The 12782-nt window shown below is 47.1% G+C and overlaps 1 protein-coding gene across 2 annotated transcripts in view; it reads right to left on the bottom strand.

The window, feature by feature from the left end:
• LOXHD1 (lipoxygenase homology PLAT domains 1) overlaps nt 1-12782 on the bottom strand; it is a 198251-nt gene that overhangs the window by 102807 nt on the left and 82662 nt on the right. For both annotated transcript variants that reach the window (XM_040264546.1, XM_040264547.1), the window contains exons 13-15: nt 6373-6527; nt 4701-4861; nt 1722-1798 (exon numbers count right to left, since the gene is read on the bottom strand). In XM_040264546.1, the coding sequence (XP_040120480.1) occupies nt 1722-1798; nt 4701-4861; nt 6373-6527 (393 nt within the window). The remainder of the gene's footprint in view (nt 1-1721; nt 1799-4700; nt 4862-6372; nt 6528-12782) is intronic.

The raw sequence follows: 12782 nt of genomic DNA, 5'->3' as shown, positions 1-12782 counted from the left end.
GGGTCTTGGGAATGAAAAGGGAAGCACTGGAAAGGCAAGTGATGCTAGTTTCAAGGCCTGCAGTTCACAGCCGTCTCAGGGCCTTCTGGTGCTGGCAAGAAAGATTTGGAGAGAGACAGCTAAGCACAGTTCTCAGGTGACAACCCCACAGACCAGTCAGGCCCTGGAGGAGGCCAGGCCTGTGGGTCTAGTCCAGGTCAGCTCCCCTGGGCACACCTGACGGCCCTGAGGAGGTGGCTTGTCTTTGCTGTAAAGATACAGCAAGACCTGCGAAAAAGACCGCTTCCTTATACCATTTTCATCTAAATCCTTTCAAAAACTCTGACTTGGGGAAGAGGGAGCCTGAAGGACCCTGTCCCTGTCGAACAGTGGGGCTTCCTGGAGTGGGAAGGCCAGGCAGGAAGACAGAGATGCCTGGGCGCTGGGCCCAGCTCCACTGCTGACTGCAGACCTGGCTATCCTAGGAGTTCCCCTTGGCACAAACATGAGACTTGTGTCCAATGGAGGCATTTTTTTTCATCTCTTAAGAACTGTTCCAGCTCTTAAATCCTGTAATTCAGTGTTCTCAGAATGCAGAATTCCAACTTTGCAATTTGCTATCTGACCTTGGGAAGATATTTAGCTCCACCACATCTGGGTCCCCCCTGACAAATTGGTGAAACAACATTAGCTCTGCCGACTTCCAGGCTTCTTGCTGGACTCACATGAGATAAAAAGTGATAAATATGTGGTCTTATTATTCATGTGAGCCCAGAAATAACTTGGGAAGGTTGGCGGAGCTGATGTCATTATGCCCATTTATCAGGTGAGGATGCAGACCTGGTGGAGCTAAGCATCTTCCTGAGGTCAGATAGCAAACTGCAGATACTACGTGATAAATATGAGGTATTAGGGGCTTCCCTGGTGACTCAGACAGTGAAGAATCTGCCTGCAATGAGGGAGACTCAGTTTCTATCCCTGGGTCAGAAAGATCCCTTAAGGGAAGGAAATGGCAACCCATTTCAGTACTCTTGCCTGGGGAATTCTAGGAACAGAGTGGCATGGTGAGCTACAGCCCATGGGGGTCTCAAAGAGTCAGACACAATTGAGCAATTAACAGTTTTATGAAGCCTTGGAAAAGAAACCAGGTGTTGGTATTATTGAGGATTCGGGATATATTTCTTTTAAATTTTGTCTAACACTCATGAACAGATCAAGGTTCTTGACGAAATAACACCAGTAAGGAAAACTATTGGAGAAGGAAATGGCAACCCACTTCAGTGTTCTTGCCTGGAGAATCCCAGGGACGGGGGAGCCTGGTGGGCTGCCATCTCTGGGGTCACACAGAGTTGGACACAATTGAAGTGACTTAGCAGCAACAGCAACAGCAAGGAAAACTATAAGACCTCTAGGATAATTCTCAGCATCGAAAAACAAGGTCCCGAATGACAGGTGCCCACCCCGGGGCCGCGCAGCATTAACCAGTTACTGCCCTTGTTACTCTCATCAACAGAAGCCCACAGGCATCCAGGACCCCACATCCAGGGCTAAAAAGAGGCTGTGCAAAGCTCAGACAGGCAGCGCATTCCCGAGCTCTCCCAGAGCCTCTTCCTCCCTACCCTCTCAGTGCTGCCTTCATGGAGTGAAGTGGAGGGTGTGTGCTTTCTCCAAGGGCTAGTTTCTAGGTAGCCAGGGAAGTCCCGCCCAGGCCACACCCACCACCTGCCCTCTGGACCACTTACTCTTCAGTGTCGCATTGCTGTCGCTGGGCAGCAACTCTCGGACCAACTGTCCATCATCCTTATCCTTGTCCAGCCACCTGCGGGCAAACAAGGGCCGTTAGCTCTCTGAGTGAGGCAGCCCGACAACCAACCTTCACACAATTCATGCAGAGTCACTGGGAGGCCAGAGCTCTGACCTCAGCAAAAGAAAATGGTTCTATCAGAGCTCAGAAGAAAGGATCTCAACCCAGAATGGGAGGGAGGGCTGCCCCGTGGAGGTGATAACTGAATAAAACTGGGAGGGTGATGAGGAGTTAGTTAACCAGGAGAGGAGGGAGGTGCATTCGGAGCAAACGATGTGCTGGGACAGAGCAGAGCCTCCAGGAGCAGACGGAAGGCAAGTGTGGAATGGAATGGAATGGAGCAAGCAAATGTTGCAGGGTTGGCAGATGGGGCTGGAGAAGGGGCAGGATGGCTTGATGTGGAACCTCAGCTATCATGGTAAAGAGTCTGTCCCAAAAGCCATGAACACCTGTGTCATTATCACCAAAAAAGAACAAAAAAAACAAAACCCACCTGTTTTTCTAAAAGTCCATCATGTGCAAGGTACTGTGCTAAGGGCTCTGGGGTAGGGAGAAAGCAGAGGAGATACACTGTGATGAATAAGAGACAGCCCAGCCCCTAGAGAACCTGCGGTCTAGTTAAGGAGGCAGGACATAGAATAAATTCTAATTTTATCAGATAAATAATTCTTTCTTAGGCATCACTTAACTAGCTTATTTTCATAGTCATCTATCTATAAGTTGGTATTACTTGTTGTTCAGTCACTAAGTTGAGTCCGACTCTTTGTGATCCCATGGACTCTACAGTCCATGGACTTCTCCAGGCCAGAATATTGGAGTGGGTGGCCTTTCCCTTCTCCAGGGGATCTTTCCAAACCAGGGATCGAACCCAGGTCTCCCACATTGCAGGTGGATTCTTTACTAGCTGAGCCACAGGGAAGCCCAAGAATACCAGAGTGGGTAGCTTATGCCTTCTTCAGTGGATCTTCCCGACCCAGGAATCTAACTGGGGTCTCCTGCATTGCAAGTGGAATCTTTACCAACTGAGCTATCAGGGAAGCTCACACTATTAATACTATGTATTAAATAGATAACTAGTGAGAACCTACTGTCTGGCTCAGGGAACTCAACTCAGTGCTCTATAGTGACCTTAATGAGAAGGAAATACAAAGAAAGGGGGGAATATATATATATATATATTTCACTTTGCTGTACAGTAGAAACTAACAATATTATAAAGCAACTTTGCTCCAATAAAAATTAATTTAAAAGAAAAGAAAAAGGCAGGACAGACTGGCCCAAGGAACTAGATGGAGACCAAGATAATGATGGATGTTAGACCAAATCAACTGCAACAGAAGTTTAGAGAAATGAGGAAGGCTCATGTGAAGAGGCTCTGATCTGACTTCTCAAGGATGAATGAGATTTGCCAACAAGAAGAAGTTGGGTCTGCATCCTGAAGGGAGGGGGCTTGGTGGCTATGACTCGTCAGTACATTGGAGTGCGCCACGGTAGACGCCAGCAGGAAAGACATTGGACCAATTTGCCTGAAAAGCACTGTTTCCGCTGAGCACAGGGACCCAGGCTGAGAAATCAGACAGTTGTGCAGGTAGGAGTTATCCAGGCCCCAGTACTCAAGATGGCCTGTGACACTGGGCTGATGGCAAAAGAAGAGACACTCTCAGTGTTCTCCAGGGGCAACAGGGAAACCAAGACACTTGCTTCTTGTCCAGGGTGTCACCCCATTTGTCTGTGTCTTGGTGCTTATCTTTGCAATCACTCCTGTTATAAACCCAAGAGGGAGGCAACTCCTGGCCACGGAACATATCAAAGGAAGCCAAGGCACTGCCGCCTCCCCAGCTCTCCTGACCTGGAGCTCAGGCTTCCCTAAACCATGGTCCACTTTACCAATACGCTGCCTCCTCTCCCCTTGGGCCAATGCAGATGACCTTGTGGTCTCTCCCACCCTTCTTTCGAGCCCTGCCTCCCCAGGCACATGATCTCTAGGACCTTGCTATCAGTTAGCTGTTAGCTAGCATCAACTATGACATGTAAAATAGATAAGCAACAAGAATCTACTGTATAACCCTAGGAACTAAATTTGATAACCTACAATGGAAAATAATCTGAAAGAATATAACTGAGTCACTGCTCTCCACCTGAAATTAACACAGTATTTTAAATCAACTATACCTCAATTAAGAAAAAATTAGCTGACCACTAAGTTGTCATGCTTCCCATGAGCTTTCACGCTGTGAATCTAAGACATGAAGATACAAACTCTTGGCTTTGGTGACAGGAAGGGAGAGACTTGGGGAAGTGAGCAGTGCTGGTTAGAGCCCCTCAATCAACCTCTGATTGTCCTGCTGAGGTCACTGCGGCATCTCCCACAGACCTGGGGGCTGCTGTGGTGCAGCCCTGGCTGAGCGCTCATAGGACGAACTGGGAGGATGGACCACCATCCTCATCCATCCTCAGCCATCACAAAGCCCCATCTCTCCCTTCTTGTCCTCCACCACTTCTCCATCCCCAGGCCCTCCCCAGCAGCAAAGGAAACCATAACCTGTCATTTCAGTTTCCACCTAAATACTCGCAGGATATTAATACATATTTCCAAATATAGCCACTTTCTTTCAGCTTCAGACACTTCAGCCCAGTTTCAGCGTGAGACATTGTGAAATAGATAAGCCAGTCTGCTGGAGCTTTTATTATTCTTCCCCTGGGCTCACAAAAGTGTAGAAGTATGCACACATATGTACACACATACACACTCACACATAAACACACACATCTACTATAGCTAAGATGTTCACCACTCCCTGATCCTGGCAGAGAAGTTCTGACAGTAAATGCCATAACCACACACCTCAGCAAGACAGAAGAATCCAAGGCCTGTAACCTGAGCTGGGGAAGACCAAAGCTGGCGGGCCTGGTGTACCTGAAACACGGGAATTCCACGTTGTCGCTCTCAGGCTGCCCCTCCTCTCTCACCAGCACCCGCTCCAGGAACCAGCCGCTGCCGCTGCCTTTGCCGTCGTGTCTGATCCTCACCCGCCTCACCTTCCGCATGGTGACAGACTCGATGGTGAACTCATCGGCCTACAGGGGAGACAGCAGGGCCAGACGGACGGTGGCTCCCCTGGGACCCAAACACCAAGGGAAGAGCCAGGCCCAGAAACCCTACAAGCCATAGCTGATGGGTTGGGCTATTGGTCTTTCTCAGGTGGGCCAGGAGCTACCAACAAAGAACAGATTGCACTCCATCCCAATTTCTCCCACTGGAACATCATTTGAGGTCAAGTTCTCAACAACTGAGACTTGCGTTTCTTGGCTAAACAATGGCCATTCCCTGTGATCTCCTTTTAAAATGCAAATCCCCCAGGAGGATTAACACATCAAGCTGTCATCAGTGACTAACCATTCATTGTGAATTCATTCCTCGGCTAATCTCCTCTAGCTCTTTAATGCAGAAAGACACTGGGCCCTTTTGAGAAAGGGAATGATTGGGGGGAACCAGTGGTCTTGTTAATTTCAGTTTTTTCTCGCCAATGCAGCAGGGGCTACAAAGTCACCAAGTCTACAGGAGCATACCCTGGGGACAGGAACTCGAGGGTGGGATTCATGGCAGGAGTCAGAAGATGTAGCAAGAAAAGAATGAGAAAGGATGGAAGGAGACCTCCACTCACATTCCGGGGCTTGTCCTGCCCTCACCAAGGAAGGGATGGCAGAGGAAGGAGAGGAGCAAGGCTTATCAAGTCTTCATCTGATGACCAACCTTGGCCTCACAGTTTTGCAGCCACACAGCTCTTTACAGAACAGGGCATGGCAACCCACTCCAGTATTCTTGCCTGGAGAATCCCATGGACAGAGGAGCCTGGCAGGCTACAGTCTGTAGGGTTGCAACGAGTCAGACACGACTTAGCACACACATACACTGTGCTGTGGGCCAGATCTGCCAGGGCAGTGCATCTGACATCCTCACAACAGCCAGCCACAGGTAGACACCCTTTACCCACTTTAGAGGCTCAGGGGATGGAGTGACTGGCCCCAGTCTGCCTGACTCTTTTCCTGCTGTTTCACACAGCCTCCCCAGTAAACCCAGCTGATGGCTGGGGAAACCAAAGGAAACGCCCAGCGCATGGTCATGTGGCTGACAGGAGAACCTAGTTCTCCCACTTCCACGTTTAGTATCTTTCTTGGTTTTTCTCTCAAAAAGGAAATGAACAAGGTGCCTCCAGTGGTCATGCCTAGTGAAGAAGGCAGTGTTCTCAAGCGGGCCCTCAGATGCTCCAGCTTCCTACAAGCCTGGGATCTCTGGGTCACCGTAAGGTGCCCGGCTTCCTTCCCTACCTGCCTGTCCTGAAGTCCTCCTGCTCTGCCCTCTTCTCAAAGCTCAGGAGTGGGAAGAGGATTGTGATCCCTTTAGGGTAGCTCTCCAGCTCCCAGTCCTGGGAGCCTGGTGGGTATCAGGCACGCAGTTCCTTGCTCTGTTCCCCAGAGCCAGCCCCTCTGATGGCCGAGGCCCAAACCAGTGGGCAGCTCTGCCTGGAGCAGGGAAGACCAAGGAAGAGTGGGTGGGGCCGGTGGGGCATGGCGCCGCTGCAACTTACATTGCCCTTCTCAAACAGGTCGGCGTTATTCCTGCAGTTGCAGAGCAGCCGCTCCCCTGTGTCCCCCACGTCACCGTAAAGGCAGAGGGAGACGTTGGCATCCGTTCCTGCGCCTTCGAGTTCCCCAGTGCACACAGTCACGCGGTACCGGGCCACTGGCAGGTAGAGGGGGAGACCGCTGACTGCCAGCCCCCTGCTCCCAGCGCTGGCCTGCTGTTCCCCCACTTTCAAGCACTGCTTCCCCTCCTCCATCCAGCTCTCATCCAGGGCTGACCTTGCTCCTTCCCTCAGCTGCCTCAGGACAATGAAGGGCCAGCTCAGCTGTGAATCTCTGTCCCAGATAGCTCAGGGGTTCCTGCTCCTGGCTAATCATCAGAACTCCGTGGGAAATGTTTATAAGAATTCCGATTCCTGGGCCTTGCCTCAGACTTCTCAAATCTTAGTTCTTGAGCTGGATGCCTAAAACTGCATTATTCACAAGCTCCCCCAGGGGACTCTGGTGAAGCTGGCAGTGTTTGGGGACCACAGGTCTAATTCAAACATTTTGGCACTTGATTCCATTCCAGCCCAGTAGACTTTATTTTGCCTTAGGTTGTTTTCCAATTCATATGTGCCTTGTCTTCCTAAGAAAAGTAAGATAGCTTTTCTTTTGAACAAGAACTGAGGCTTCTCTTCTCTTCAGAACTCCCCAGTGCTAAGGACACGCCAGGAAGAGAAGCAGAGAGAAAGCCACAAAGTGCAGCCGCTCAGGAAAGGTTAGAAGAGTCTTCCCACATTGAAAATATACTGTTGGGGGCAGCCCACATCCTGCACATCACAGCCTTGCTTCCACTTAAAATAAGCTTCAGAGTGAAATTCATTAATTCATTTGCCCCCTGTCTGTTTACCTAAGCCTAGTAGGTGGAAGGCATTATGACAGGTGTAACGAGCAAGACAGACAATCTCTTGCTCTGTGGCACTTGCATTAGACTTGAGAATGGAAGACTGGAGAGGAGAGATGGACAGTAAAGTCATAAATTAAGAACAAGGAAATCCCTGAGTTATATCTGTAACAAAGATGATACCTTGAAGTGATGCCACAGAGTGTGCTAGAAGTGAAGAGAAGGGCGGTGAGGGGGTGAAAATGATTTAGAGATGCAGAAAAGCTTGCTGTGAGGAGGCAAGGCTTGGGCTAAGATATTAGTGATAGAGCCAGACACAGGTGCTGTGGAAGAAGAGGGTACTGCTAACTGTGAAGCCCCAGTGTGGGTACAGAGACTATAAAGTGGGCATGAGCAGCTATATTCCAGGAGCAGAGAGAACAAGGCCAGTGGCTGGAGTGGAGGAAGCAGCAGGGGATGATGTGAGGTCCAGAAGTGAACAGGGGCCAGAAAGGGGCCCGTGATGTGTGACAGGTCAAGGTAAGACATGTGGCTTCCTTTGCTTATTGTTTTTAGTAGTATAGGAAGCCAGTACAGGGTTTATGCAAGGAAGTAACTTGGCCTGACCTATGTTTTAAAGAGCATCTGGTTGCTGTGTGGAGAGCCGATTGTAGGGGATGAAGGAGAGAAACAGAGAGGGCAGTTAGTGGAATAATTACAGTAGTCTAGAAAAGAGAGAGGGTACCCAGGACTGGGAGTGCAGTGGAGATGGAGAGAAGTCAGTAGATTAGAGATACATTTTTGAGGTAGAAAGAACAGATCAGTGATAGATTAGATAGGTAATTAAGGGAAAGAGAGGAACCAGGGATGATTCCTGGGTTTTTGGCTTAGGCAGCTAGGTGAATAGCTTTGCCAAGAAGTAGGGACGTCTGGGAAGAAGGATAAGTTTGGAGGTAAAATTCAATAGTTCTGTTTTTTCATTATAAATCTGAAATGCCTATTAGACCAGGGGTCCTCAACTCCCAGGCCAAAGACCGGTACCTGTCTGTAGCCTGTTAGGAACTGGGCCACACAGCAGGAGATGAGTGGTAGGTGAGCAAGCGAAACTTCATCTGTATTTACAGCCGCTCACCCTTGCTTTGCATTGCCACCTGAATTCTGTCTCCTGTTAGATAAGAGGTGGCATTAGATTCTCGTAGGAGTGCAAACCTTACTGTAAACTGAGCATGCGAGGGATCTAGGCTGTGCACTTCTTATGAAAATCTAATGCCTGATGATCTGAGGTGGAATTGAGGCAGTGAAGCTAGTGCTTGGGAGAGGCTGCAGATCAGATTAGCATTAGCAGAGAGGTTGACTGAACAGAGACTGGAGCAAATCAGTTGCTTGCAGACTCATATCTAAACCCTATCAGTGAGTGGGAAGTAACAAGCCACATCTGGTGGCAGGCTTTAAGTCAGAATCCAACACTTGCTTTAGTCTATGCATGGCCCACCCGTTATTTTATTTACCACTTCCATCTATGCCTCTTTCTCACTCTGCACACTTTTCTCAGTCACAGTTTCGGCAAGCCCACAAGCTCAGTTCAGTTCAGTTCAGTCGCTCAGTCGTGTCCAACTCTTTGCGACCCCATGAATCACAGCACGCCAGGCCTCCCTGTCCATCACCATCTCCCGGAGTTCACTCAGACTCACGTCCATCAAGTCCATGATGCTATCCAGCCATCTCATCCTCTGTTGTCCCCTTCTCCTCCTGCCCCCAATCCCTCCCAGCATTAAAGTCTTTTCCAGTGAGTCAGCTCTTCGCATGAGGTGGCCAAAGTACTGGAATTTCAGCTTAAGCATCATTCCTTCCAAAGAAATCCCAGGGCTGATCTCCTTCAGAACGGACTGGTTGGATCTCCTTGCAGTCCAAGGGACTCTCAAGAGTCTTCTCCAACACCACAGTTCAAAAGAATCAATTCTTTGGTGCTCAGCCTTCTTCACAATCCAACTCTCACATCCATACATGACCACTGGGAAAACCATAGCTTTGACTAGACGGACCTTAGTTGGCAAAGTAATGTCTCTGCTTTTGAATATACTATCTAGGCTGGCCATAACTTTTCTTCCAAGGAGTAAGCATCTTTTAATTTCATGGCTGCTATCACCATCTGCAGTGATTTTGGAGCCCCAAAAAATAAAGTCTGACACTGTTTCCACTGTTTCCCCATCTATTTCCCATGAAGTGATGGGACCAGATCCCATGATCTTCGTTTTCTGAATGTTGAGCTTTAAGCCAACTTTTTCAGTCTCTTCTTTCACTTTCATCAAGAGGCTTTTTAGTTCCTCTTCACTTTCCGCCATAAGGGTGGTGTCATCTGCATATCTGAGGTTATTGATATTTCTCCCAGCAATCTTGATTCCAGCTTGTGTTTCTTCCAGTCCAGCGTTTCTCATGATCTACTCTGCATATGTTAAATAAGCAGGGTGACACTATACAGCCTTGACGTACTCCTTTTCCTATTTGGAACCAGTCTGTCCAAAATGAGTAAAAAATAAACATCCCCAGGGGGTTTCTTTGGAAATGGGTGAAGACCCAGTGATGAGAGAGCATAAGACTCCGAGGCTGCCCGGTGGCTCAACTGGTAAAGAATCCGTCTGCAATGCAGGAGACCTGGGTTCAATCCCTGGGTTGGAAAGATCCCCTGGAGGAAGAAACAGCTACCCACTCCAGTATTCTTGCTGGAGAATCCCCAAGGACAAAGGAGCATGGTGGGCTATCGTCCATGGGGTTGCAAAGAGTTGGACATGACCGAGCAACTTTCATTTCATTTCACAAAAAGTAGGCTGCACTTCAAAGAAAATACCAAGAGTCCTACTTAAACTACACATTCATTTCAACAGGTGATTCACATTCTCCAAGCCCGTTTGGTAAAATATGTGGCGACCAGCTATCCAACAAAACCATGAAACCTTCTAAACTTCTTCACCTCATGGATACCAAGCACCCTGCATTAAAAGATAAGCCCTTGGAGTTTTCCAGAAGAAAAAAAAAATGTGAACACGAAAAACAGATGCAATTATTGAAGGGCACCGCTTTATCAAACGTGTCTGCACTGAGAGCATCATTCTTAGAGCCTAATCGCATTGCTGGAGCTAGAAGCCCTTTAATATTGGTGAAGAGCTGATCCTGCCTGTTACTAAGGACATTGTTGTGAGCCTTAAGGAGAGACTGCAGCTCAAAAGGTAGCACATGTTCCTCTTTTGCCCACCACCTTAACTAGATGAATGGATGAATGGATGATGTCCCCTGAAATAGCAGGGGATACTGAGGTGCAACTGTTAGGATTAGAGAGTCACCATAATATGGAATCCAGGTTGATGAGTATACCGATGATGACAACAAGGCAGCAATGTTTGTTTTTGTGCGATATGTTTTTCAGGAGGGTGTGCGTGAGGGTATGTCACATGCACTTTTGTAGCCCACCAACACCAGAGCTCAAGTCTTTGAATGACTACACATCAGGAAAACTGAACTGGTCATTCTGTGTCCGTATATGCATGGGCGGAGCAGCTGCCATAACTAGACAAATTTCTGGTTTCACTACTCGGGTAAAAGAGGTTGCTTCTGACTGTAAACCTACACACTGTGTCATCCATAGAGAAATGCCGGTTAGCTGAAAAATGTCACCTGTACTTAACAATGTTTGGCAGGTTGTGATTAAAATGATCAACCCCATTAAAGCACGTGACCTTAACTCATGTCTGATTACAGAGCTCTGTGAGGAGATGGACACAGAGCTCACATGCCTTCTCTTATACACAGAAATGAGATGGCTTTCTAAAGGAAGATCACTGACCAGAGTGCTTTAGTTACAAGGGCCACTGCAGAGATTTCTTCTAGGAAAACAGTCACTATCAGGCAGCACATTTTAGTGACACAGAATTGGTTGCAAAACTTGCTTACTGCGCAACATATGCAACCTGCTCAACAAACGCAGTCTGTCACAGGGGAAAATGGCACTGTTTCCAAGTCAGCAGATAAAGTGGCTGCATTCAAAGCCAAACTGGAATTATGCGGCTGATGAGTGAACATTAGGATTTTTGACATGTTTCAAACATTAGCAGAGATTTTGAAAGAGACTGAGCCAGCACCTTCTTTCTCTCAGCCTGTGCACCATCACCTGTCTCAGCTTTCAAAAGACTTGGAGCATTACTTTCCAGCCACAAAAGACTCACAAACTGGGAAGGAACTGATCTGTGAACCATCTGTGAATAAGCCAGGTGAGTTGACTTTGTCTGTGCCAGAAGAGAATCACAGATGACGGTGGCCTTAAAAGTGTGTTGGGACAACTTCAAATCTCCATACTTTCTGGATTAAAGCCAAGGTGGAATATCATGAGTTTGCAAAAAAAAAAAAAAAAAAAGCACTGAAAAGCCTTCTTTCATTTCCAACATCCTATGTTTGCGAAGCAGGGTTTTCTGCAGTGACAGCAATCAAAATGAAATTACAGAGTAGGCTGGACATCGGCAGCACACTTTGGGTGTCACTTTCTCCCATTGCCCCCAAATGGGACCACCTAGCTGCAGAAAAACAAGTTTAAGGCTCACCGATCCTGCATTGTAGTGAGTAGTATAATTATCTCATTATATATCACAATGCGATAATAGTAGAAATAAAGTGCACAGTAAATGTACTGTGCTTAAATAATCCCCAAACCATCCCTACCCCAGTCCAAGGAAAAATTGTCTTCCTGGAAATCAGTCCCTGCTCCCAAAATGGATGGGGACTGCTGCATTTGACGATCATAAAGAGAGGTCAAGATGGCAGTTGAATATGTGTGGAGGGTCAGGACTGTTGACATGACTTTCGTCATCATAGACATGTAGATTCCACTGAAAGTCACAGTGCCAGGTGTGGCCCTCTGTGGAGAGGATGTAGACTGTAGAGGAGGACTATGGAGGGATGCCCACTTTAGAGGTCAAGCCCAGAAGCTAGAAACTCAGATGAGAAGCAGCAGCCAGTGAAGCAGACGGACTGTGCTCTGAATCTAAGACTGCTCTAAAAAGTCCATTTTTTTTTAAATGAAGGGGCTATTAAGGCATTCCCAGATAAACAAAAACTAAAAGAATTCATCATTAGCAAACCTTCTCTAAAAGAAACGTTAGAGGGAATCCTTCATATTTGACGCTAGACAGTAACTTGAACACACTCAGACATAAAGAGAATGAGGAAAAGCAATGATAGAGGTATATTTATAGACTATATTTTAATTTTTGTTTGTACCCTTTTCTTTTCATATTTTATATAAAAGACAACTGCATAAAGCAATATATATATAAAATTGCTTTGGTGGGTTTATAATGTACAAAAATGTAATTTGTATGGCAATATAGCATGAAGAAGAAGGAAGAAACAAACCTACACCAGAGCAGAGTTTTTGTATATTATTGAAAATAAGTTGGTATCAATCCTAACTAGAATGTTGCAAGCTGTTAATTGTAATTCCCTGGTATAATTCCCCAAGTGTAATTCTTTCCAATAAGAAAATAATTTATATAAATAAAAAGA

Source organism: Oryx dammah, unplaced genomic scaffold (assembly GCF_014754425.2).
Source record: "Oryx dammah isolate SB20612 unplaced genomic scaffold, SCBI_Odam_1.1 HiC_scaffold_22, whole genome shotgun sequence".
Taxonomy (NCBI): Eukaryota; Metazoa; Chordata; class Mammalia; order Artiodactyla; family Bovidae; genus Oryx; species Oryx dammah.
Note: the sequence above shows the minus strand (reverse complement) of the source record. Positions and strands in the feature narration are given on the sequence as shown.